This window comes from Petaurus breviceps, unplaced genomic scaffold (assembly GCF_028583685.1).
Source record: "Petaurus breviceps papuanus isolate PSGF00001 unplaced genomic scaffold, PetGlider_PUasm1.0 582, whole genome shotgun sequence".
Classification (NCBI taxonomy): domain Eukaryota; kingdom Metazoa; phylum Chordata; class Mammalia; order Diprotodontia; family Petauridae; genus Petaurus; species Petaurus breviceps.
The window spans coordinates 6,209,670-6,237,306 of NW_027186390.1; the positions used below are offsets into that span (position 1 = coordinate 6,209,670).

The 27,637-nt window shown below is 39.3% G+C and overlaps 1 protein-coding gene across 1 annotated transcript in view; it reads right to left on the reverse strand.

Annotated features, from left to right (window-relative positions):
- Window positions 1-6,535: 6,535 nt before the first annotated feature.
- The window catches only part of LY86 (lymphocyte antigen 86), a 133,685-nt gene continuing 112,583 nt past the window's right edge, over window positions 6,536-27,637 (reverse strand). Inside the window, exons 4-5 of the mRNA XM_069103538.1 lie at window positions 12,458-12,510; window positions 6,536-8,385 (exon numbers count right to left, since the gene is read on the reverse strand). Of these exons, the coding sequence (XP_068959639.1) occupies window positions 8,269-8,385; window positions 12,458-12,510 (170 nt within the window). The 3' untranslated portion in view covers window positions 6,536-8,268. The remainder of the gene's footprint in view (window positions 8,386-12,457; window positions 12,511-27,637) is intronic.

Consider the following 27,637-nt stretch of genomic DNA (forward strand, 5'->3'; position numbering starts at 1 on the left):
ACTAGCCTTGTGACTTTGGGCAAGTCACTTAACCCCAATTGCCCTCCAAAAAGCAAAAACAAAATAAACAAACAAAAAAATAGAGTACAACCCAGCATGGCAATAATAGCATTGGGGCATGCAATGATAATCATAATAACACTGTGCATTTATCTAGTGCTTTATAATTTACCAAGAACTATTATAAATGTAAATTAGGGCCATTCACTGCAGTAATTGGCTCTGAGAGTTCAAAGAATTTAAAAATGATGAGGAGACGTGATCAATTTCTCCTACCCATTTCTATTCCTTTATTTGGCAGCAAATGCCTCTCCAATTGAAAGATAATATGATAACTTAAAAGCCAGTATTAGGGGAGAAAAAGCAAACCCACACACAACACTGGTGTGTCTAAAGGAGATTTATTAAAAGATTTTTTTTTTCAAAACAGATGGAGATGGGAGAGGGATGCTGAAGGTTTCCAAATATCTGTTGAGTCGTGGTTAACAGTTCTCTGTATTGGAGTTCTTTCGTAGCTCCAAAGACTACTTCCCAGATTTCCTGTTTTGTATAGGAAAAGACACATTTCTCACGTGTATTTGAGAGCTTACTCCTTTTGGGGGTTCCCAGGATTGCAATTTTGGTGAGAAGGAGGTTATTTGCTACCTCTCCTATCTATGTGTTGGGATCTTTGATCACAATAATTAGTTGAGGGGAATGAGATCATAGAACTGATTTAACCAAGGTTAGCTAATAAGCAGAGTGTGGAGGGTCCTTTCTGTGATTCCAGATTCTTTGGAAACATCTGAGCACAGGTCAATATTTTTTGGCTATGAGGTTATTAGGTAGCCAGGTGGTATAGGGATAGAGTGCTAAGCCTGGAGTCAGGAAGACCTGAATTCAATTGCAACCTCAGACACTTATTAATTGTGTAACCCTGTGTAATAGTAATGAAATTTGAAGATCCCTTTGTATTGCCAAGCTAACAGGTACTTAGCACCTAGTTTCAAATTAATTATATCAAGCCTCTGTTAAAGTATGAACCCCTGTTGCTGATGTAACAGAAAGGGGCTGAACAGGGAGGAGCTAATACCGTATATAAGGAAAAGGCCCAACTGGGAGAGTCAGAACTTCTTGGATAAGCGTAGTGGAGGCAGAACAGCTACTAACAGAGAGAGAGAGAGCACGAGAGAGAGAGAGAGAGAGAGAGAGAGAGAGAGAGAGAGAGAGAGAGAAAGAGAATGAATGAGAATTTCAGCAAGCATCTGGAGGCTAGGCTGCTACTGCTGGACTGAAGACTGAACTGAGAATTGAGAAGAACTGAGAAGAGAAATGAGAATTGAGAACTGAGACAGAATTTCTTGAAGCAAGCTGTGTGGAGGCTGGATAAAGTGACTTTGATTTCGAGAACAGAACTTGTAGGACTTGTGGTGGCAAAACTCGAACTTAAGGTGCTAGAGCTGCTGAAGACTTCCAGGGGCCAGCTGGAGCTGCCAAAGACTGAGGAAACACGACTGAGGTGCCAATATTTTGTACGAATATTGTTGTGACTTTGTTGATTCATGTATATGAATGTTATTGTGGCTTTGTTAAGCCTTGTCTTCCCAGGAACAGAGACTGTGAGAGATTTGAAGTGGACTGGACACTGTGAGCTTCAATGTTGAAGCTGGAATTGCATGGAGAGCTGGACAAGGAGCTGGAAGCTGTCTGCCTTTGAACTCAGGTGGCAGTTGGTTAGATTTGGGCAGGAGTTGGGACCATGGAAGAGGAACTATGGAAGCTGCAAGCCTGCCTCAAGTCAAGATGAAAAGACTTCTCCATGGATACTGAGTAGTGACTGATGAAATTATAACTTATTTGTGACCTAGGGGTAGATGGCTTTGTACTTTCCACTACCTCTTAAGAGGGTACTGAATAGTAACTGATGAAATTGTAACTTAATTGCATTCCATGGGTGGAGGACTTTGAATTCTGTATTTTGTGTCCCTTAAGGAGGCACCTCCTTAAGGATGATTGAATGATTGAGTTACTAAATGATTGTACTTTGTTTAAAACTATGTGACCACTTTGGTGAAAACTATGTGGCCATTTTAGTAATAAGCTGTTGAACTGTGACATGGTAAATGCTATATTTTATTTTCTGTGAATGTTTTGCTCTGATTTGTTATTGAATAAATAGAGACTGCATTAGAGTATAAATTCTCATTCTGTCTTTTGTAATACACCTCATTCTGCTGGTTCATACTGGTGGAAGGGACAAACTGCTCTCGAGAGAACTGAATAAACTTCCTGTCCTTCCTCAAGATACCTCTGACTTTTAATTTATCTGGGTAGGGGATTTTTGGGGTCCCTGTACCCTACACAACTAAACAACAACAACCTGGAATTTTCTCTAGGGAAAAATCTCTTGCCCAAAGTTTATGTATGTTCTATGTCATCCTTCCTCCAAATGTGAACAGTCAGATTTTTGACTTCCCACATAGAATTCCAAAGTACAATGTGAATTTTCAGTATGAGACAGTCTTTATTTTATTCCACAGAGAATTTATAAGGCAGAAAGGAATACTTAAAGCAAACATGTAAAACACAAAAAGCATTCAAACAACCAGGAGCTCCCCGAGGAGGGGAACTAAACTTGGGGCTGCTTTTGGGGGAACCCTCTGCCATTCCAGTGAGTTCTTTTTTCCTATAGAGTATTACATAGTCTCTCCAAGACTTGTACAATCTGCTAATTTAGACTACCCCTACAAAGGAAGCATACATTGGAACTTGCTAAACAGCAAACCCCTCCTGTATTGTTCAAGAAACCAAAGAACCATGTGTTCTTTTTTTTTCTGGAAGCATACCATATGGGAAATTTCCTTTTGTCTCTAGAAAACTTTTCTTCTTTCTCGAGGTCTTCTATCTGAGCCTTTGAACGAAGGCACTCTAGAACATAGGATGTTACCTGGTACCATGTGCTTCTACTATCAGTCACCAATGTCACAAGCTGAGAACAATAAGAAGAAGGAGGGCCACTAGGTGGTGCAGTGAATACAGCACCCTCCCTGGAATCAGGAGGACCTGAGTTCAAGTCCAAACTCAGACACTTGACACACTTACTAACTGTGTGACCTTGAGCAAGTCACTTAACCCTAATTGCCCTACCTTCTCCCTCCAAAAAGCAAAAAAAAAAAAAAAAGAAGAAGAAGAAGGGAAGAATATTATTACCTCTTTCTCTTGATGCACTATGGAAGAACGTTCAGGGGTTAAAAAAAAAAGCAAAGAAAAAAGAAGAAAGTCCTGGAGAGAGAGAGAGCATGTGAACAACTTGTTTTTAATTTTATTTTTTAAAAAATGTTATAGGAAGGCTAGCTGAGCCGGTTTATTCTCCTTTAACATTAAAGGTATAGGACTAAAACCCCTTCTACCTCTAATTCTTGGGAATCTCTGATCTTTCTCTGACACAGCAGCCCTCATTGACTTCTGTAACTACTTAGATGCAGGACTTTTCCTTTTACAGTGGGAGTAAGGACAAAGGCTCTGAAATATGAATATGGTCTTGAGGTTACAGTCAAAAGAAAATCAGGGTGAAAGATGAAAGCTCTCTTTAAGATTGGCACCTTTGAAAGATAGCTGAAAGTTCTTAGCCTTTATAGTGGTTTTCAAACTAAATGTTATGTTTAAGGAATGAAAAACCACGAAGCATTTCCTTTCTAATTTGTGTAAACCTCTTAATTTCCAGATAATAGAGATCGAGAAGTTCCAAAGGTCTTGTTTTACTGATAGAGGAACAAATACACAGCTCAACATAAACCAGAAGCTGGATCTTAGGTGGTGAAATACTTTCCCTTTTTTTAATATATCAGGATTATCATCAGGATGTGTTTTCAATTCCCATGTTGACCATTATAATTATTTTTTTCCCTTTTGGAGGGCAATTGGGGTTAAGTAACTTGCCCAAGGTTACATGGCTAGTTTTTTTGTGTGGGTGTTGTGTCTAAGGCCAGAACTGAACTCAGATCCTCTGACTCTGGGGCCTGTGCTACCTAGCCGCCCCATCCATTATAATTATTTTAATAAATAAATGTAAATAAAGTTAAAATTTCAGATGTCACAGTTAACTCCTTTACTTCATGTGTGTACTTCTACCATTAGTAAATGGAAGTTTTATTGAAAACAAAACAAAACAGCAACCCTACACCAAATAAATCCATTTTCCTTGGGTGGGGCAAGGTTGAAAATTTTAGACTAGTACCTTGAGTTTTCATTTAATTATTTTTACATTTCATGGGTTAATAAAAAAAAAAACACAGTGCAGAAATTCCTAGGACATGGGATCTGTAAATCTATGTGTATATGAATGCATGTACATACCTATCTATATGTTTTTGCATACATATACACGCATTCATTGTAAATGTATATGTTATATAAATGAGTATATAGTATTCTATGTATGTATACTACATCTATATAATATACTATATCTACATGTATATAATATATATGTATAAAAGCTATTCACTTATTTATCTATTTAAATTATAATCCAGAAATAATCAAGTATATGGTACAGGCATGTGATTTCACTAGTGTAGGGATCTCTAGATGAGGAAACTCTCTCTACCAATACAGATCAGCAACTATTCTTCAACTTAAAGTCTTACAAATCTTATATAGTCTTATATAGAGAGTTGCCTTTGGTACTGAGAGGTTATAACCTATTCATAATCACCTGCCCAGTATGTATCAGAGCACTTTTCCTGACTCTAAGATGAGCGCTCTATCCCTACACCACACTGCCTCTCACTCCTTCTATAAACTGACTAAATAATATCCACACATTTATATATGTGTATTACTCTTTCAAATGTATGTAGACGTTGTTGCTATTAATCTAAAAAAGATAGGGACCTTTAAATAGACAGAAAGAATGCAGAGCAAAAGTGGACAGTTCCATCTGTGTGCTGGTTAGTTTTATTAAATGTCTTCTCACAGCTGATAGAAGCTTAGATGTTTTGCATCTCAATCAATCAATCAATCTATCAATCAATAAACATTTATTGAGTGCCTGCTATGTGACACATACTATGCTAAGCTATGTCCTGGACACTAGATGTTTGGGACATGATAAGAGTTGAAGAAGCAAAAAGATAAATAATGCATGTATTTATCCCAGCCCTGATAGACTTAGTACTTTATGGTCAGAAATAGGTGGGTGGGGTGGCCAGGTAGCACAGCGAGTAAGGGCACCGGCCCCAGTGTCAGGATGACCTGGGGATCAATCCAGGCTCAGACACTTAGTACCCACACAGAAACACCTGGCCGTGTAACCTTGAGCAAGTTACTTAACCCCAATTGCTTTAAAAAAAAAAAAAAGAAATAGGTGAAAGAAACTTATTCATCCTAACCAGGACTGATTAGGACCCTTCTAGAGGAAAGGGTGGGGTAGGGATGGGGGAGGGTATAAGCAGTAAAAGACCTTAACAGTTCTTTGAGGACCTTTTCGGGGTCAGCTAGGCTTAGTGAATCCTTTCTAACAAAAGAGCGGAGTCATGTTGTCCCTCTGCAGTCTCACAAAAAAAGTCAATTGTCCTTCCCAGTAAACGGAGGGCTGTCATGTGGAAAAGGTACTGGATTCATTTTGGTCATTCTCAGAGGACACAAGGAGAAGCCATGGGGGAAAACATCAAAGGCAAACTTAAGCTTAACAATAGAATGATGAGGCCTGGGAAAATGTTTTCAAATTAATGGAAATGAAACTAAAATTTCTGATGTCACAATTAACTACTTCAAAATGCAGAAGTTTTGTTATAATTTTACTTTGAAATAAACATTTTTCTCCTATCTCCATTTTCTTCACTTTAAGGATTAAAAAAATGCATTGCATCAATGGACACATTTTATTCTTTTGAGATAATCTTAAATTTTAGTCCTTGTAAAGAAAAAATTTGTTAAATAGAGTGATCATAAGTCCCAACATCTCGTGATGCAGGAGGTAGTGGGTCTTCCTTCACTCGAAGTCCTTACACCAAGGTTAGATGATCATTTATTGGTTGTAAATTGTAAAAGGGATTCTTTTTTTTTTCATGTATGGGTTAGGGTAGATGGCCCTTGAAGGCTCTTCTAAGTTGAAAATTTTGTCATATATTTTCTGAATCAATGGGTGCTACTGGTACAATCAAAGATCTGCTGGTAAATATTTAACAACTAGCTCCCTCCTCCTTTGCCCCCTCACCCCCCAAAATAAAAGTACCCATGACACACTTTTAAACTTAATCTGGAAAAACCTGATGATTTTCTCCATCACCTTCCTAAGTCTAGAGAGCAATGAAACAACAAATCAAGACCTGATTTATAGCACTCACTGATTTCTGTGGTATAAACTCTCACACTGAAAATTTAACAATTTGCTCTCATGAACCAGTTTGGGCAGGCTTCAGCATACACCTGGACACAACTATTAGTTGTTGGAATCTGAGAAATTTCCTGATATTGAAACAAGGCCTTTATACTTTAAAAAGTTGGGAACCATTGTGCCATGATAAAAGGACCAGAGTATACACACTTAGGGTATAGATCATATGGAGAAGCTTTATTGTTATTACAAGACACAGCAGGGAGAGATTAGCTCATTCACAGCTTTCCTCTGTGAGCCAAGTGAACTCTCAATACAAACAACCTCCTACCAATAAATATAATGTAGGAAACAGAAAGAATGGAGGGAAATCAGTCTGGGTTTTGGAGGCTGGCCAGGGGTTTGCTAATCTGGCACTGGCCCCCAGGGGAATCAAGGCAAGGCAGTTTTGTTGTGCTAAGAATTCAGTAGATGGAGCTGAGCTTGGAGGCAGAAGACCTGAGTTTAAATCCTTCCTTAGATTCTTACTAGCTGTGTGACTCCAGAGTAGTCATGTAACCTGTCTGGACCTCAGGTCCCTTCTCTGAAAAAAGGAGGAGTTGGATTTGATGGAATCCAAGTTCCCATTACATGCTAAAGTTATGAACCAAAGGCTAGTATAGCATGAGAAACAGAAAAAAGTAAGACATAAACAAGGAAGGGGGAGTGTCTGTTTGTCCTATACTGAAATGAAGTCTAGTTTGAAGATAGAGTTGGTATACTAACCCCCTCTTTCTTCATCTCCACAACTGGTAGCATATGCCTAGGGTCTAGCAGGGGTGGGAAACCTGTGACCTTAAGGCTACAAGTGTGGTCCTTTGACTGAATCCAGAATTCACAGAACAAATCCCCTTAATAAAAGGATCTGTTCTGTAAAACTTGGACTCAGTCCAACTCAGTCCAAGGACCTAGGAAGGCCACATGTGGCCTCAAGAATGCAGGTTCCCCACCCCTGGTAAGGAAACCAAACCAAATAAAAAAAAATCAGGACAGAGAGAGTTAAAGAAAAAAACAAAAAGCTCTCTCTCTCTCTCTCTCTCTCTCTCTCTCTCTTTCTGGGTTCTGAAGAGTATGGATTTGTGGGAGAATAAATTTGGTACAGGGAGAACCTTATGCTCAAAATCACACTGATCCATAAGAGTGAAGATACATGGTAAACATATTATGAAGGGAAGGAAAGAATTGTATTTATTAACTGAACATTTGCCCCCATTTATTATCCTTTGGGAATCTCCTTTGCCTGTGTACCAACACAGAAAAAGTTACAACTGAATGAGAAATTCAACAAATGAACATTCAGTCTGTGGTGACATCTCAGATTTACCTCTAATACCCCAAGATCTCAGATTTATCCTGGATTCTGTGGGTGCTGGGCCTCTGGCATGGTTTCCTTCGCAAGGATAGTAGGGATCTCCATAAAGCCCCAAGTTTAGTCTGAGATCTGGTTGCATTGCTTTAACACCAGGCATCAGGGAGACGAAATTAAATTTCAAATCCAATATCTTGCTAAATTCTTTGAACAAACCACAGGTTAACCCTGTGGGCTGGATTCTTCCTTCTATTTAACTTCTTGAGTATCCCCCAAGGAGTCAAAAAGGATGAGCATTTGGTCTGTGATAATCAATTAGGAAAGAGCAAATGAGGACCGGGGAGTGCTTAACTACTAATGCTAGGCTCATTAGAAACAGATAGATAATTTCATGGGATTAATTACACCTGAGGGTTCTGGGGACATCTGCTCCTGGGGCTTAAATCAGCACCTGAGGCCTCTGGTTTCATGTTCAATAATACAGGTTATACCAGTGAGGCTTCTGGCGAGTTTCTTAGAGCCCCTCTGTCGCTGACATTGGTGTTTTATGGATAGCTTGCTTCATTGCAGGGATTTGGGCTTTCCATAAGGCCACACTTGGCTATGCTCTTGAGCTTGAGAAAAGGGTGGTCGGTCCGTAGCTATTGACAGTAAAGTTGGCACAAACAATGGTGAAATTGTTTTCGTTGTATAGTCTCAATAAGATGTGATATTCCCCCTACAAGAAACAAAAACAAAATATTAGGCTAATATCCCTTGGTATGGTTGAAATTGAAGTGCAAAGGGACATACGGAAAATGCTTTATTAGAAGAATGGCGTGTGTCTCAGGATTTCCACCTCACTGCTGACCTTTCAGAAACACTTCTGCATTCCCTCTGCCCTTGGAGTTAGTGTTTAATCAATATGAGAAAGATGTCATATTTAATCAATGAGAAAGAGGATGGGCATCTCACCTCCCAGCTGTCTTTTTGTTCAAGTATTGAATTGCTATAGTTTCAGGTAAGGTTTTATGATTTTAACAAAACAAACATTAAAAAGTGTGTTAATTATGAGCAAATGCTCATCTTAAACTTCTTCATCTTTTTTGTTTAAATTAAAAAAAATTCTACTTTGTTTCTTCTTTTTTTTTTTTTGCTTTTTGGAGGGCAATTGGGGTTAAGTAACTTGCAGAAGGTCACACAGCTAGTGTTTTTTGTGTGTTAAGTCTCTGAGGCTGGATGCAAACTCAGGTCCTCCTGGCTCTACTCAAGACACCACCTAGCTGCCCTTACTTTCTTTACAGCCCTATAGGGTGAGCTCTGTAGAAGGTACTCACAAAAGACTCACTAATGGGAAACATACTTCATTTCTTTGTGGTGAAGCCATTAACTAGGAATATTTTTATTTGAGGCAAGGACCACAAATAAATCACCCCTTAGATAAATGGCATGAAACTCACCCACCTGTTGAGAAGGTGCAGTACTCCCCTGAGGTGGGAGAAAAGAGACTGAGGGACACTGACATTAAAGCCATTGTCATTAAATATAGTGGGGATAGTAAGCAATCTGATATAGGTTATATATATGCAATCATATAAAAAGTATATTCCAAATTAGTCATTTTGTGGAAGAAAACTTGAACCAAAAAAAAAAACCTGAAAAGAGAAAAATAGTTTGCTTTGGTTTGTATTCAGATGCCATCCGTTCTTTCTCTGGAGGCAGAGAGCATTTTTCATCAAGAGTCCTTTGTGATTGTATCGGGTTGAAGCTTTAGTTTCTGGATGTCCATAATGCCTGTGCCACCAAAGTAGTCAAGATGAGAGTGAGAAAAGTTAATCTATGTTCTATTGAGCATAGCACTGGGCTTAGGAGCCCGGGGTCTGGTTTCTTTCTTGGCAATTGCATGGCTGAGGTCTTTATTCACAAGCTACACTGGATAAAATATTGCACTGAGTAAGGAAGTCCTTAGTTTGAATATTGCCCAGTCACCTTCTATCTGTGTAAACCTGGATGTCACTTAACCTTGCTCAGTCTCAGTTTCCCCATCTGCAAAATGAAGATAACAATATCATCTCACAGAGTTGTTGGGAAGATCAAATGAGATAATACACATAACTAGAAACTTGAACGAACTGTTATGGAGGAAATAAGCATTTATTAGGTGCCTATTATCACTTTACAAATGAGTATCCCATTGGATCTTCACAACAACTCTACAGTACCGGTAGGGGATATTATTATCTCCTCCATTTTACAGTTGAGGAAACTGAGGCAAACAGAAATTAAGTGACTTACTGAGATCACACAACTAGTATATGTCTGGGGCCAGATTTGAACTCTGGTTTTCTTGGCTTTAGGACCAGTGCTCCTCCCACTGTGTCCCCTAGCTGCCTCGCTCTTGTTGTTGATGATAGTGATGACAGATTGCTGCCCCTGCTGTTGTTTTTGTTGTTGCCACATGCAATATGGGACTTTAAGGGACATCTAGCCCAGATTAAGAGGAAGAGGATTAGAGGGAGCCCGTGGCTCTGTTTTCTTTCTTAGAAGGCCTCTACAACCAGAGGGAGATGAAGCCTCTGCCCAGGCCATGGATCTTAGGTTTCTCTCTGATAGTCTTGGATCTTATGTGAATCTCTGGTGAAAGAGGAGATTCCTCTCTGGTTTTGTGACTAAGGGAACTTTAGAGACACAAAATATCCAGGTCTTATATCTTTACCACGTTCTTCAGCTTAATCTTGTTCAAAATTACTTCAAGCGTCATCTTAATTGATTAAAGGATGGTATAATGATCTATATATGTATATATAAATAACTGCCTCTCAGTTTTTTCATTAGGAGAAGCTAGCAAAGGTGCTATTAAACTATAAATAAAAGCTATTATTGCGGAAAACATTGTATACCAGATGGTAGTAATCAGTGGTGTCTTCTCAGAAAGAAAAAACATTTCATTAATAAAACAGAAACAAAAGTAGAAAACTCCCCTGTGATTAGGGGATGTTTTCTTTAGGCTTATACACTCCTAGGGGTGAAGAGACTCTTTTCCTTGCTCATGGCTCTCTATAAGATTAGACTGAACGACAAAGAGAGGAAAAGTCTAGAGAAGAGACCTAGAGGGGAAGAAATCAGATGCTGCTGGCCAAGAAAGAAAATGAAAGCCAGGGGACCCTTGATGAAATGATTCCCTAAGGAAAAGGAACTCAGAGCTGGAAAATGAAAAGAAGATGTATGAAAGAAAGATTTGATTTTGAATGAAAGAGGGGCGTTTTTATAAGAGAAGATGTTTCCCTGGAGTCAGGTACAGGTTTGAGAGGTGAAGTGAAAGATAGATTTGTTTTTATTGTTTGTTTGTTGGTTGTAGATAACGATGTGTAAATGTATGTTTTGTTCTCTGTTCCTCTAAAGACTATCCAAACCCAACTCATGATTTTTCAATTTGGGCAATTCTTATCCATTCCCTGATGGAGTTGTCCAACACACTAGGGTGTATTGTGTTCCTCTGCTCTCACTCCCAGCCCAGCCCTGCTTATTTTTTTTAATGGTCCTACGGGACCCAAATGATGTCGTATGACTCATACACATTACAAATTATCATTACAAATAGGCCACTTATGCTCACTATGACTCTTTCTGTTGCCCTCTAGACCACTAGCATTTTTTAATCTTTTGAGATTTAAATGTTCCTAATCATAAAGAATATTTGGCCATGGTGAAACATGAAATATAAAAATACCAAATGATAACCAGACCTTTCCTAAGCAGCATCATCTTTAAAATGTGTGCTTAGAATTAGGACAACCTAACCTTAGTTCAAATCCAATCTCAGACACTTCCTAGCTGACCATTCTTGGGCAAGTTGCTTAACCTCTGTCTCCCTCAGTTTCCTCAACTGTAAAATGAGGCTAAACCCAGTGGTGTTGTGAGTATCGAATGAAATGATACTTGTAAGTGCTTAGCCTAATGCCTGGAATATAGTAAGTGCTTAATAAATGGTTTGGGGCAGGTAAGTGGCACAATGGATAGAATGCCAGATCTGGAGTGAGGAACACTCATCTTCTTGAGTTCAAATCTAATCTCAGACATGTACTAACTGTGTGACCCTAGGCAAGTCACTTAACCCTGTTTGCCTCAGTTTCCTCATCTGTAAAATGAGTTGGAGAAGAAAATGGCAAACCACTTCAGTATCTGTGCCAAGAAAACCCCAGATAGGTCTCAAAGAATCAGACTCAAATGAATAACAACAACAACAAAATAAATGGTCATCCTTTTCCCTTCTCCCCCAGTCCCTTTCAGGTTGGTAGAATTCTCCAAAGCTAGGGCTTCATTGACAAAACCTTCAAGAACCCAAATTTATCTTCATCTCACAAAGAGGCATTGGGGAAAAACTTCTATGGGAGAAAGGAATGCAGGCAAGATAAACACATGTGAAATATTTAACAGCAATGAAAGGTATATATATATATGTATATATACATACATACATATATATGCACATACATACACACATATCTTTAATTCACTCTTTAGGAAACCTTGCATGATTAGACTCCTTGAAATGTGAGTTCAGAGTCTTGTCGTGAAAGGTTGCCTAGTTATATATGTGATTCATTATTATATATTATTATAATTCATAATTATATATGTGAATTATATACACACATACATATAGATATGTACATATGTATATATACATATAGATATGTATATGTGTGTGTGTATATATATGTATATATATATATATATGAAGGCACAACTGACTCAAGGTAGGTATTTGTGTGCTTGGAAGAATTCTAAGTTCCTAGGAAATAACTTACCTTGCCAATTGGAAAGGTAGGGTTCTGGATTTTTCCAGCATAGTAGATCTTTTCTGGAAAACAGGTAAAAGACAGAGAGGTGTCATTCAATATAATGAAAGAAAAATAAACCATTTGAATATCTTATGGTCACAGTGTGCCACTTTCCTGTATTAGAATAATAGTAATGATAAATATGAGGTCAATAAGAGAGTGGGGAGGGAACACAAAAACTAGCCATGTGACCTTGGGCAAGTTACTTAATCCCAATTGCCCTCCAAAAAGCAAAAAATAAAATAAAAGTAAAATATGAGAGGGGGGCATGGCTAGGATATGAGTGTGGCAGTGATCCTTGTTTGTTCCTACCATAGCTGCCCTTTGCCTATGTCACGTAGGGCCAAGGGTCAGAGACTGAATTGCTTCGGCTTGAGGTATTGTATGTCTATGTGTAGTGGTGAAGCAGAATGGAATGGAGCTATGGAAGCTTCCCCTGTTTAGCAGAGTAGGGAATTTGGAATGGTATTATGTAAGAATAGGAAAATCTGGTCCTAGGCAAGGAGGTAAATAAATGTAATTTAATGGTGTTGAGTAACCTTTTTAAGACATCCATTAATCCAAGATCTTGTATTTAGTGAGTACTAAATAAGTCCCCAAAGTTAGTGCAGTTTTAAGCTTTAATATCTTCAGAAGTATAAATGTCATAAACTTACAAACACTATCATTTGAAAGTTTAGTGATTTAAACTTCTTTTATACTTATTTAGTTTTATGAATTTTGGACAATAAATTTGTTTGCAGGTGAAACAGTTTCTGGATAACACTTTCTCAGAATAGTGAATCAGTAGAGGAGATCCTCTTTTTTTGCTTCCCTCAGTCACCTCTTATACCTCCATATTTTTTTTTCCTTTGGTGAGGCTGTGTCAAAATTGTTCTGTATGTATCCAAAAAGGAGGCAGAAGGGAAGGGAATAAGCAATTTTTAATATAGTATCTACTATGTGCCAGGCACTGTGTTAAGCATTTTTTTTTTTGGAGAGGGGAAGACAGGGCAATTGGGGTTAAGTGACTTACCCAAAGTCACAAATTATTCTTTAGATGATCTTAAGGCTAGCATTACAAGTCCAATCAGTAACACTTTCAGTGACTAAGTGGCAGCAGTTTTTATAAAGTTCAAAAATTAGCTAGAGCCAAGATTCATAGTATACGATGGCAGTTATGTTGAACTTTTATAAGAAATATAAAATTTTAAAAATATAAGTAATTAAGTTTTCATGTGTTCTTTTTTATGTTTGTTTCTTAAGTTATTAAAACTTAAAATTGGGGCGGCCAGGTAGCAATGCGAGTAAGAGCACCGGCCCCAGTGTTGGGATGACCTAGGGATCGAATCCGGGCTCAGACACTTAGCACCCACCCAGAAACACCTGGCTGTGTAACCTGGAGCAAGTTACTTAACCCCAATTGCTTAGGGGTGGCCAGGTGGCTCAGTGAGTAAGAGCACCGGCTCCAGTGTTGGGATAACCTGGGATCGAATCCGGGCTCAGATAGTTAGCAACACACCCAGAAATAACTGGCAGTGTAACCTTGAGCAAGTTACTTAACCTCAATTGCTTTAAAAAAAAACTTAAAATTGCATTTGGATACCTCATATATCTATTGATTAATTAAAGGATTGTCTGATGGAATATCAGGTCCTTGGAAGAAGTTGTTTTTGTATTCCCAGCACCTAGTATATACAGTGACTGGCATATGGTAGGAACTTAATAAATATTTATTGCTTGACTGGATTTAGGCTGCTGAAGTATCTTTCAGTGTCAGGAATCAGTAGAGATAGCTTTTTTCTTTTTTTAAATGTTATTTTATTTTTTCCAATTATATGTAAAGACAATTTTTGACATTCATTTAAAAAAAGATTTTAAGTTCCAAATTTTCTCCTCCCTCTCACCTCCCCCTTCCCTAAGACAGTATTCAGTTTAATATAGATTATATATGTGTAATCATTAAAAAATATCCCCATATTAGTCATTTTGTGAAAGAAGAAAGAGGCTAAAAGAAAAAAATGCAAAAAAATTAAGAAAGTGAAAACAGTATGTTTCAATCTTCATTTAGACTCCATCACTTCTTTCTCTGGATATAGATAGCATTTTCCATCATGAGTCCTTTGGAATTGTCTTGGATCATTGCATTTCTGAGAAGATCTAAGTCATTCATAGTTGGTCACCATATAATGTTTCTGATACTGTGTACAATGTTTTCCTGGTTCTGCTCACTTCAGAAACTTTCCAAGTTTTTCTGAAATCTACTTGTCATTTCTTATAGCCCAATAGTATGCCATTATATTCATCTATCACAACTTGTTCAGCCCTTACCCAGTTAACAGGCATCCCCTTAATTTCCAATTCTTTGCCACCACAAAAAGAGCTACTATAAATATTTTTGTACATGTAAGTCTTTTCCCCCCTTTTTATGATCTCTTTGGGATATAGACCTACTAGAGGTATTGCTGAATCAAATGGTATGTACCAGGGGTGAGGAACCCGAGGCCTCAAGGCCACATATGGTTTTCAAGTTTGGCCCTTTGACTGAATCCAAACTTCATAGAACAAATCCCCTTCATAAAAGGATTTGTTCTATAAAACTTAATCAAAACTCAGTCAAAAGGCCATACCCAAGGACTTAGAAGGCCATATGTGGCCTCTAGACCTTGGGTTCCCCACTCCTGTACAGTTTGATTGTCCTTTGGGTATAGCTTCAAATTGTTTTCCACAATGGTTGGATCAGTTTACAACTCCACTAACAGTGCATTAGTGTACCAATTTTCCAACATCCTCTCAAACATTTACTATTTTCCTTTTCTGTCACAGGGGCCAAAGGGATAATTTTTTGAGCAGATGATTGACAACATGCTGTGGTTTCAGGGGCACCCTCCTTGTAAAATTACTTTCCCCATTGCCTTACTGATGGTTGAAATTCTCAGTCTATTCTTTGAGTGCAAGTCTCTCTCTTTGGTTAAAGGTCATCAGAGTAAGTCTTAGTGTAAAGTACACTTCCTGTGAAAGGTCATCTGATCCTTTCCTTAAGTTAGATTTTGATAGGACGAAAGGGGGAAGGAGTAGGAAGGATGTGGGCCCCTTGTGAAGAAGGATGCTTGGAAGGAGAAAACATATCATGGCATGTCAGACTTTGAACAAATTGTAAAGATTATTCAATCCAATTCCCCAGGTGATTTGCTGCTAATGTCATTCAGCAGGTCAGAGAAAGAGTTGGAGGTAGAATTCATGACTCTTGATTTCAAGAACAGCATTTTACCTCCAGGAAACAAAGGGAGCCTGAGTTGCTAAAGACAGCATTGACTATCTTGACAATTTTGTCTGAGGCTGCCCTATGTGGAAGAACTTCTATCTCTAGAGTTTTTGTACCTTCTGATGTTGGGTATAACTACCCAAGACACAGGAGAAACTGAGGGACCATGAACCCAGGGAACCCCTGGAATTTGTTGGCAGGACAGCTTCTAAACTGAGGCTGATTGCTTGTGGCATTAAGCAGGGAGCCATTTGGAATTTTCAACTCAGAGTGAGGCCTCTGACAAAAATGATGCCCTTGATGTCCAGGAAGTCATTGGAGAAAAAAAATAAATGTAAGCCTGGAAGCACTAGTTAGCTGAAACAGCTCTATATTCTAAAAAAGGTTGGCACTTAGGGAGAAGAATGTGCTCCTAGAGAGGAAATGCCCATTCTATTCAAGGTTCAGAAAGACAGAAAGGATTTACTCCATCCTCCTCTTTGCTGGAAGAAAAGCTACTGTTTGTTTTTTTAATCCCCGGCCCCCCCCCCCCCAGTCTGGTGACTGTGTGTATGTGATTTCTAGTGTCTTTTCTAAAAAAAGATTTACATTAAACAGAGATTTAAGTTAAATGAATGAAAGTAGGGACCCCTCTTCCTCTCATGAGCAGTAAGGACTGCCTTATCTGAGGACTCTGTATTTTGTTTTTATATCCGCAGCACCTAACATTGTGGATGTTTAATAAAGGTTTATTAATTGATTGATTGTTATACCAAGCTACCTCTCTATTGAGGATGGCAATCATTTCATATATGAAGTTTGTACCCATTTCCTCCAGGGATCTATTGCATATTGCTTTGTAAGCAATAAGCACTTAATAAATGGTTTTGGTTGTTTTAATACCTTGGGACACTTTGCATGTCAGTAACTCCTACTTCACATAAGAGAAAGAGGCCTATTGGGCCATTGCAAACTGCCTGTGACCCCAGTAATTGCAAAATGGGGATCTTAACTGCTACTTTCTCTTCTTCTTGAGGATCCAAGGGCTTTTACCTTACATGCATCATCGCTGCTGAGGGAAAAAGGATAATATGTGTGGCATGAGCCTTTGCTGAGACACTGCCATGGTCACCATGTCTTGTTGTCTTATGGTATGTGTCCTGCCCCCTCTCTTAGCATTTCCCTTTCTCTGCACCTCACCTGGCCCTGTAAAGGGCACATGAAAACCCTGAGAAAGCCTAATTTAGGAAAGTGCTACTTCATTCATTTAATAAATACTTCTTGAGAATCTACTATGTGCAAAGCACCACAGAGAAAGCAATGGAGTATATATATAAATGCATGGTTCTACCCTCAATGATCCTGCAATCTAGATGGAGGAAATATTATACATGTAAAATATATTTAACTCTATATACCAATATAAGATAACATTAATTCCATGTGCGTAGGGAAACAATATTGTACTGTGGAAAGAATGCTAGCTGTGGAGTCAAAGGACCTGGAAAATGATCAGTCTTCCCTGCTCTGTGTGATCTTGGGTGAGTCACTTAATCTCTATGGATTACAGTCCCTCATTTGTGAAAAGAGAGGGTTAGATTAGCTAAACTTTACCATGCCCTAAATATGTGGTCCTATGTTCCTGGTAATAGACAATAATGTTTTGACTTCAGAAGAGGGATAGTGAATGATAGTGGTTCAGAAGGCTTAACAGAGAGGATGGAATTTGAGTGAACTTGATACTCAATGGAAGACCTAATTATTGCTAATTCACTTCCCACAGTGTTTGATTTGCACCCGGCAAGTAGATCCCCACAGATCTGACAAATCCCTCTGAGATAAACATGAGCCTGGAAAGGCTGCTGAGGCATCCCCACATGTCGGGCCCTGGAGAGCTGGGTGTGGGAGTCAGGAGGGGTGCAGAAACTGAGCTGAAAGACCCAGATGGAGAATTGTACTCCAGCTCTGGCTGATCTGTCTTTGAGCTCTTAGGCAAGTTCCAAAATTTATGCTATGCTTGCTAAGATGGAGATGTCTTGTCTCCCTCTGGGTGTTGTGGAGAGAAACTCAACTAATCCAAAGCCACAGCTATTTGGTCAATACAGAATCCTGATCCTTGATTCCAGCTTTCTTTTCTGGGTCTCCTCTGGGATACCATTCAGTTTTCATGTGTGCCATTCATTGCTTGCTCACTCCCAACTGGGTACGATACAGCTCTGAGGAATGTCACCTCGACATCTAACATGTCTACTGACTATTCTTCAGTGATCACTTGGGGCCCCCACATCAGCTAGTCTGCACTCCTCACTATTAACACATTCTTAACTGAGGTGAGAGGTTTTTATTAAGTAGGTCTCTGGCAGTTTCCAATTTTAAATTGAGCTTTTTTGGGGGAGCCTGAGAGTTGCTACAAGTAACTCAAGAAGCTTCCTCACCTCCTTCCTGAGCCCTATCTTCCCCCATGAAGCAACACCTAAAATTAACTTTTCACTCCTTCCCTTCTCAGTTCTTCTCTCCTGGTGAGATTCTTTTAATTAACATTCTCACACTACTATAAAAAGACCCCCTAGTACATCTGCCCCCACTTATTCCTTTCCCTCATTGGAAACCTTTATTAATTTTTAATTGTGTATGGTGTTTTGTTGGATGTGGGGGTTTTGGTGGCGATATTTAATTTTTTTTTTTACCCTAGTCTGTTTTTTGTGCTCTGGTTCTTTTCTTGGAGACTTCACTGGAGTGGGGCATGGCATCATATTAAAGGGAAATTGCTAAATTATATACATGTATTTTTTAAAGCAATTGGGGTTAAGTAACTTGCTCAAGGTTACACGGCCAGTTATTTCTGGGTGTGGTGCTAAATATCTGAGCCCGAAGTTGATCCCCAGGTCATCCCGACACTGGGGCCAGTACTCTTACTCATTGTGCTACCTGGCCACCGCTAAGGTATATTTTTTAATCTGCTTTAGTATTACCATGTATCTCAGCACTGCTTTGTATTCCAGTGTAACTGGCCCTAGAATCAGAAATTTTCCCTTTTTTGTGGGGAGGTGCTTAGTCATTCAGATCTGTGTTTTTTTCTCTTTGATGGAAACTCCCTGATTTAAAGAAGCAACCATAGCCTTAGTTTGTAAGTTCCTTGAAGGCAAGGACTGTCTTTTGCTTCTTTTTGTGCTTAACTCCCTGTGTTTAACATAGCACCTGACACATAGTAGGTACTAAATAAATAATAGTAGGTACTTAATAAATGTTTATTGATTAATTGAGAATTGCCTAGAACCAATGAGAAGTTAAATGACCTACCTAAGATGGCAAGTCCTGGGAAAGAGGCCTAGTTACCTACTGTAGGCCCTATCTCTGGGGACCTTCCCTTTTTCTTCTCCTCTTCACAAAAGACTGCCACTCACTTCCTAACTTCCTTCAGCCTTGTCCTGGGGCTTTTGAAGGGTCACTCACCTCCACCTTGTGTGACTTCCTCTGTCTTTTCTTATATCTGTCCCAGGAAAAGATCCCCTCCACATAGCCTCCTACGACTTCTCCAGCAATGGTAATGCACAACGGCCTCCTGACAGGGCTCCCCTACCTGCTCCTGTTCCTGTTTCCAATGAAACAGGCCTCCTTAGGACTCGCAGGATGCAGTGTTACCCACCATCCGCCATGAGTTTGGATGTGAAAGGAGGATTTGCAACAAGTTTGTTATGTGCCTCTTTCAACAGAACTCTTTCCAGCACTGACAATCTTCCTGGACTCACTCCTCGATGCTTAACATACCACCTTATCTCTCCCCCTCCCAGTGATTTGGAACCTCAGGCTGCTCATATACAAATCCCAAGTACCAGATCCCTTATTCCTAAACACCTCCCTCCTCCCCCACCCCACCAATGACGCCTTACTCTATTATCCTGCCCTTTCCCCTGTGCTTTCTCCTTCTCCATAATTAGCAAACTTTCTTTTCATCTTACACCTTTCTATTTCTCTCTCTGTTCATCTTATAGCTCTCACTATGATCTGACTACCCTCCTTACACCACTATTTTAAATAAGCATTTATTAAATGGCTAATTTAATAAATAATCGTTATTGCTAATTTTTTCTGTGTTAAGCACTTTACACTCCTGCTGAACTGTATTGGCCATTTTTCCACCCCCTTATGCAAATACATAATCTCTTATCTCTCTTTTGACTTGATATTTTACTACCTGGGGGCAGTAAAAATAGATCTGGAGATTTCACTGTTCACTCTTTCAGATTGTTTATAAAATTGTTAAATAAACCTGACATCAGAACTGATGCCTGGGTGATCACACTGTTTACTTTTCTCCATTTATCTATATCCTGAACTAAGCTAGTTCCCAATCTATGAGAAAGCAATTCCTCCCTGGTGATGTGTGTTTATAGTTGGTGTGGTAGATTCGAAGTTGGAGAATTTGTGTTCAGATACTAGCTCAGACATTCACTACCTCTGTCACTTAATCTCTTTTGGCATCAGGTTTTTTTTAATCTGAAAAATGAAATGATTGAACTCAATGACTTCTAAGGTGGAATGTGAGACACCACTTTCCATGAATCCCAATGTCCCTATATCCACTTTTTCTGCTGAGTCTGCTTCTGAAAGCACACTGATCCTGACAAATATACTTAATAGGTGATAATCTTTAATGTGAGGGTCTTGGTGGAAAATAAAACATCGTATTGACCTAATCAGCTTTATATACCAGTTTATATAAAGGTATCCCTTCCATATCATGGCTATCCCCATAGTGGTTTCAATATATCATGGGTTGGCATAAGAAATTAAATGGGATTTTTTTGAGTTTTGTGGAAGCTGCAGATGATACTTGAAGGCCAGCAGATGACAGAAAAAGTTGGGAAACTCAGAAATGCATAAATTAAATGTATAGTATTATATGATATCAAATATTTTATCTTTAAATACCATAATGATTCAGACTTCTTCTCTGGTACAAAGGGAGGGTCAAAAAATTTTACCCAGATTTTCCAGATCATGGGAGCACTGCACCTCCCAGCCCCCATGATGTGGAAGGAGTAACTATAGGCTACTTACATTTCACCTGTGACACATTATAGAATGTATCAGATGTCAGAATTTTCCACGGATTTGAATCCTTTGGCATTTCACTTAAAAAAAACCAAAGTTTATTGTGTTTGGGTTTTTATTACATGATGCTAAAATTTGAACAACCCATATTTGAGTGATATGTTTAGAAGATCAGGCAAAGAATGGTCCTTTTCTACAAAGGGGTGCTGGGAGAGAATCTGCTCTTTTATATTGTAATGTCCTATAGAAGAGAGGAATCTTTGTGTAATCAGGGCAAGACACATTCTTTAGTTTAGTACAACTACTCTGAACTTCTTATTCATTTAGATTTTAAGTCCTTTGTAACAGCAAGGACCCTAGCACACCCAGGATGGCTGCTAGCACAGGTTCTTTGATTTGCTTTACTGAAGGAAGGCAACTTTAAAGGAGTCAACAATCTTTAATTAAGCACACATACACATACACACATATACATATATACATATATATGCATATATATATATATATTCACTTAATTCAGGGGAAAAAGTCAGCACCCTGAACTTCAGAAAATATGAACAGAAATTATAAGCAGAGAAAAAAATACAGACAGAGAAAATAACACAATTCAACAGACCAACAGACAGGGCTTCTAGGTGTCTGACTATTATATGCATACATAGTTAGTTACCAGAGAGAGAAGTACCAATATCTGGGTTTTCAAAGCCAGGAGGTGCAATGGCTGCCCAGAATCTCATCTGGTCAAATCCCACAACTCTTCCCATAAGTGAGCCCCAAAGCAAAACCTCACCTCAGAGCATATATACCCTTCTTCAGGGTCAGAGGACATGACAACTTTCATGACCCACTGCCTAATTACAAAGTAACAAGAAATGTAAGCCTTTCTGTAAAACAAACCTCCCCCCAATCAAGCTCCTCCTATTGGGTTCCACTTGAGGCCCATTAAGGGGCAGGGAAGATCTTCAAATTCCCTTAGCATTACATCCCTACAGGGAAGATCCAGTGGAAAGTACTAGAGTAGAAGACAGGAGATCTGGATTTTAGTCCTGGATCTATTAGTTGGGTGACTTTAGATGCCTGTGGTTTTGGGAAAGAACATTGGACAAGAAGGCAGGAGACTGGACTTTTATTCTTGTATCTGAATCTGTTTTACTTTGGGCAAGTCACTGAAGCTTTCTGAGATATCATTTTCTTGTCTCTAAAATGAGGGAGGTGAACTCACCTCTTTGTCTTCACAAATCCTAGAAGGCCCTCCTTCTTCATTGCTGCCCATTGAATCCTCCCTTTTCCTTCAGGACCCACCCTAGATGCCACTTCCTCCACAAAGCCTCCCTGATCCTCCCAGCTGAAAGGCTCTCTCCCCCAGATTTTCTTAGAGTTCTTTGTTTGGATCTCTCCTTTACTCTGATGAGATGTTAGCTTATATCACATTTTTGTGTGTTCAGTTTTCTCATCTGCATTTACCTTTACCCAAGACTTAACCTGGTACTATAATCTTGGTTTCAGTAGTATTATGCACAAACCCAATGAGATGGATAGATAACATCACAGAAATAGTGAATGTAACTTGGACGGACTTTGAGAGATAGTGGAGGGTAGAAAGATCTAGTGTGCCATGGTCCATGGGGTCACAAAGAGTTGGACACAATGGAATGACTGAAGAACAATGACAATAACAAAAGAATGTAAGCCTCCCGAGGGACCATTTCATTTTTGTCTTTCTGCAGCACTGCTGAGCCCTATGCCTCCCACATGGTAGACATTTAAGAAATGCTTATGGATTGACTTGGTTTCTTTTCATTTTATTTTTGAAGGAAAAGCTTTCCCTTAAGAGGCTGGCCATTTTTATCCTCTCCTTCAGGCCCACCATATTTTCTTGGTTCCAAACAATTTCAAGGAAAGTGCAAGAGATTTCTGCCACTACGATGATTACATCACTGTCATTTCTGGTTCTGAGTGAATTTTTGAAGTACTTCCTAAACTATGTACACTCAGGGGATTGAAACTTATATGACAGAGAATAAAACATGAAGGAAACAAAAGGGCAGAAGTCCTAGGAAATGGAGCCTGTCATTTGGGTACTTGAATCTTTGCCTCTATAAGAAATGATAACAAGGTTCTCTCTCCTGAAAGAAGGCCAGGAATAACAGTCTCTGTCAGCCATTAGAAAAGGAGAGATTGGGGCCCAGGTCCTTCTCCCACCAGTCTAAGAAATAAAATATCATGACCTTCTAAACCTGCCAAGGCTTTAGTGCTGCCCCAGGGACCTTGTTAATATAGGCTTATATTTCTAAGATGGATCACCCCAGGAGCTCGGAGTTCATTTTTCAGAAATCCCTAATCAGCTTTATTTACCAGGTTGCATGTAGGCAGTGTAAACTTCATAGGAGTAAGCTGGCAAGTAATGGAAGTAGCACAGCTGTGATAAGAATTATAAGGGAGAACCATTCTGTATGTTATTTTTGTTTTCCCTTAGCATGTCTCCCATAGCTACCAAGTAATGTCATGAATGATTATGGTGGCATGGCATGTATCCTTACCAGCCAATCAGTCAATAAACATTTAACAAGTACTTCCTATGTTCCAGGTACTGCTGGGGATTCAACAAAAGACCAAACAAAACAAGAACAACCCCTGCCCTGTAGGAGTTTCTATTACATGGGGAAGATGGCAAGGTAAATGCCTAGGGACATACAGTTAGGTGGTTCAGTGGATAAAGCTCTGGGCCTGGAGTTAGTATGACCTGAGTTCAAATGCAGCCTCAGACACTTATTAGTTGTGTGACCTTTGGCAAATTACCTGACTGCTATCTGCCTCAGTTTCTTCAACTGTAAAATGGGGATAATAATAGCATCTACCTCCCAGCACTGTGAGGTTTAAATGAGATATTTGTAAAGCACTTAGTACTATGCCTGGCACATAGTAGGTGTAATATACATACATTCACATCCAATATACATATGCACACACACATGTACATATACATACACACATATATGTGTGTACATATATATGCTTATTACTTTCCCTTTCTCATACAAGATGTATACAGAACAGATAAAGATAATCTGAAAGAGAAAGGCATTAGCTGGTGAGAGGATCAGGAAAAAAACTTCCTTCAGAAGGTGGGATTTGAACTGAGTTTTGTAGGAAACCAGGGGAGCTAAGAGATAAAAGTGAGAGAATACCGTATTTCAGACATAAGGGATATCCAGGGCACAGGGATGGAGACTGGTGATAGAGTGACATGTTCGAGGAACTATAAGTAAGCCAACTATAACCTAACCCTAACCCTAGCCCTTACCCTAACCCTAACCCTAATTCCATTCTGGGGAGAAAGGGGCAAAAAGACTGGGAAAGGAGGATCAGGTTATGAAAAGTTACAATGCCAAAGTGAGGATTTTACAGTAGATCTTGGGTGTAAAAGGAGCTACTGGCATTTACTGAGTGACTGTGTAGGGGTATGGTCAGATCTGCTTTCTGGGAAAATCCTTTGGGTAGTTAAAGGGACAGAGGGAAGGGGGAAGGGAGAGACTTGAGGCAGGGAGATTAGTTAGAAGGCTATTGGAGTCATTGAGGAGAGAGGTGATGAGGACTTGCACCAGGGTGGTGGCTGTATGAGTGGAGAGAAGGGGGTGGGGGTGTGAGAAATGTGAGAGTAGAAAGAAGCAATTAAGCTTTGGAGATGGATTTGATACGTGGAAAGAGCATGCGTAAGAAGTCAAAGAAGACACCAAAATGTGGAGCCTGGGCAATTGGGAGGATGTTTGGAAGACAGAAGCATTTTTGGAGAAAGATAATGAGTTGAAGATATCTATGAGATATCCAGTTTTCAGCATCCAAACAGCATTTGGTGGTGAGGTGCTAGAGATTAGGAGAGAGACTATGGCTGGTAATCATTTATGTAAAAATGACCATTGAATTCATGAGAGCCGATGAGAACACCGAGTGAAAAAATATAGAGGAAGAAGAGAAGAGGGCACAGGATAGAGCTGAGACCCAGTCAATTGACCAAGTTTTTCCATTGCCTTATTTGAACTGATTGGGAAACTCATTGGGTTTGTACGTGATATTACTAAAACTTAACCAGGTTAAGTCTTGGATAATGGTCAACACAGCAGAGTGTCTGGTATTGGTCTGGAAACCAGAACCAATTGAGCAACAGTGGAGGATTGAGAAGGAAGTATAGAATCAAGCCAAGAAGCTGGTTTAGGAAGTTGCAAAATTTAGTGGTGAACAAAGATGGAGCAGAAGGTCAACAGGACAGTACCAGGAGCACAAAGACTAACTGACTACAGTCTCGATTTAAAGAAAAACTTAATATAGCGGACAGTGGACTTCTTCCTCATGGAAGTCTTTGAATGAAGACTAGATGACTCTTTTGCCAGCCATCTTGACTTTGTGCTGCTGAAAGGACTTCAATTACTCTGGAGGAAAGAGTGAAGCTGATGGCTTTGCATACATAGCTCTGCCTCACTAAAATCCAGTTAATGCATCTCTTTGAGAACAAAGGCTGAAGAAGAAGGAAAAGAAGAAGAGGAAGAGGAATAAAAGGGGGAAGGAGGAGGAGGAGAAGAACAATAACAATGACAATGGCAACAACAGATGACTGACTATTCATATTATAGAGCAAGTGGTGTCTCTATCCCTATAGATCACATATTGACTTAAAAACCACAAATTAATACCATATGTTGTATTTTTAGTTTGTTAAACACTTTCAATTACATTTCAATTTGGTTAGGGCCTTGGGTGCAAGTCTGATTCCTCTGGTCTAGACAATCAACAAAACAATAAACCAAGTCCTGATTTGTAGTGTTTGCTGAATTCTAAAATGTAAATGCTCCCACTGAAAATGTAACAATTGACCATCCTGACCTAGTTAGAGCTGAACCCAGCACATCACATCACTAGATCAGTAACCCATGCAGGGATGCTGTGTATTGTTAAGAGAACAGTGATTGAGCAACTTGCTTGATACAGCCCAGAAGCATCTGAGTCTAGTGAGGAGCCAGTCCAATCACTGAGTGATCTGCTTAACTCAGCCCAGTAGCAGATCAACCCCTTCAGCTGAAATGTCTCATCCTATGAAGAGCAAGGCCAGTTGAGCCACCTGTCCAGCAGAGATACCGTGTTCTATGAGGAGCCAGTTAATCCTATCAACAGAATCATTCTTTTATCATGGATGACGATGCCCGGTCCATCTGTGAACCTCTGGAAGACTCTCTGGATAAAAAAGTGGCCATTGATCCTGCTCCGTAGTTGACTTTCTTGGCTACATGTGTTCCCTGAAATTCTGCCTCACTATCATGGTATTTTGAGGTTGTGCTTACTCTCTTTCCAACGGATTCTTCTAGGTTATGAGGGGAAATGCATCATAATTACTATTATTGCTATTTGAGTAAATACTTTTTCTAAAAACTAATTGAGTCTATTGGCTGATTGTTAATGGGAGGTGCACTGGTGAGGGCTCGTGAAGTAAGTAAGAAGCACAGTGTGACCTCCGGCAAGAACCCCAGTCAACTGTAAAATGGGGATAATGATAGTGCTTACCTCCAAGGGTTGTTGTGAGGATCAAAGGAGACATTTGTAAAGTGCACAGTGCTGGGCACATAGTAGGTGATTAATAAATGCTAGCTCTTATTTTTTCTTATTGTTATTAACTAGAATATTAAGGGGATAGCCACCCACAGGCTTATCCCTAGGCCACAGGTAGCGATTGCTCCTCTGAGGGCTCAACCAGTCACTGTCAGTGTGAATTGAGGGAATGAACCCAGAAGGGATGTTACATTTACATTTCAATTAAACAAAAATGAATTAAGTGGTGATTGTGTACAGAGAATACTGGAGATACCAAGAGGAAAAATTACATAGTCCTCCAGTCTGAGAAGTTTACAATATAGTATTTCAGAGTGGAGTGAGGAAGGGAGACAAATAGCCACAAAATTTTTTGTTCAGTTATGTCCAACTCTTCATGACCCCATGGCCATGGCACGCCAATGCTGTCTATGGGTTTTCTTGGCAAGGATACCAGAGTTGTTTGCCATTTCCTTTGCCAGTGTATAAGGCAAACAGTGTTAAGTGACTTGCCCAGGGTCACACAGCTAGTAAGTGTCTGAGGGCAGATTTGAACTCAGGTTTTCCTGACTCCAGGCCCAGTACTCTATCCACTGAGCCATCTAGCTGCCCCAACTATAATATTAGAATACAATAAATAATTCAGAGTGGTGAGCTTTGAGGGATCTCCTGTGGGTGGAGTAATCAGGGGAAGTTTTCTGAAGGAGATAGTGAGTTGATCCCTGAAAGTTTCCAAAAATGCTTAAGTTAGAGGATCAAGGGAATTTGTCCCAGGCAAGAGAAATGTTTTAAACAAGTACATAGGATCGAGAGATTACATAGAGAATTATGGGAACAGTTTGACCCAGTTTGGTTAGCTTACAGAATGTGTGAAGGGGAACATGGCATACGGGCTATTTGAAATGAGAGTGGAAAAGCAGTGATGCACTAGATTCCATAGGGTCTTGGATGCCAGGCTAAGGAATTTGTGCTTTATTTAGAAAGCAATAGGGAGTCATTGACACTTTTTTGAGTAACAAAATAGAATGTGTACATTAGGAAGATTTCTTTGACAGTTTTGTGAAAGATGTATTGAAAGGGGGAGAAACATAAAGGATATATACAGCAAATTCCAAAAGCCTGAGTGCCATTTTAAGATTTTAAAATCTTAATATCTTAAAATGCCACTCGGACTTTTAGAACTCTATATACAGTTGATTCTCAGCATTCACAGTTGTTATGTTTTATGTAGTCATGGTAGGTACTGAATTAGCAAATACTAAAGTATTGCTTTTAGGGGAAATATAGGGTTA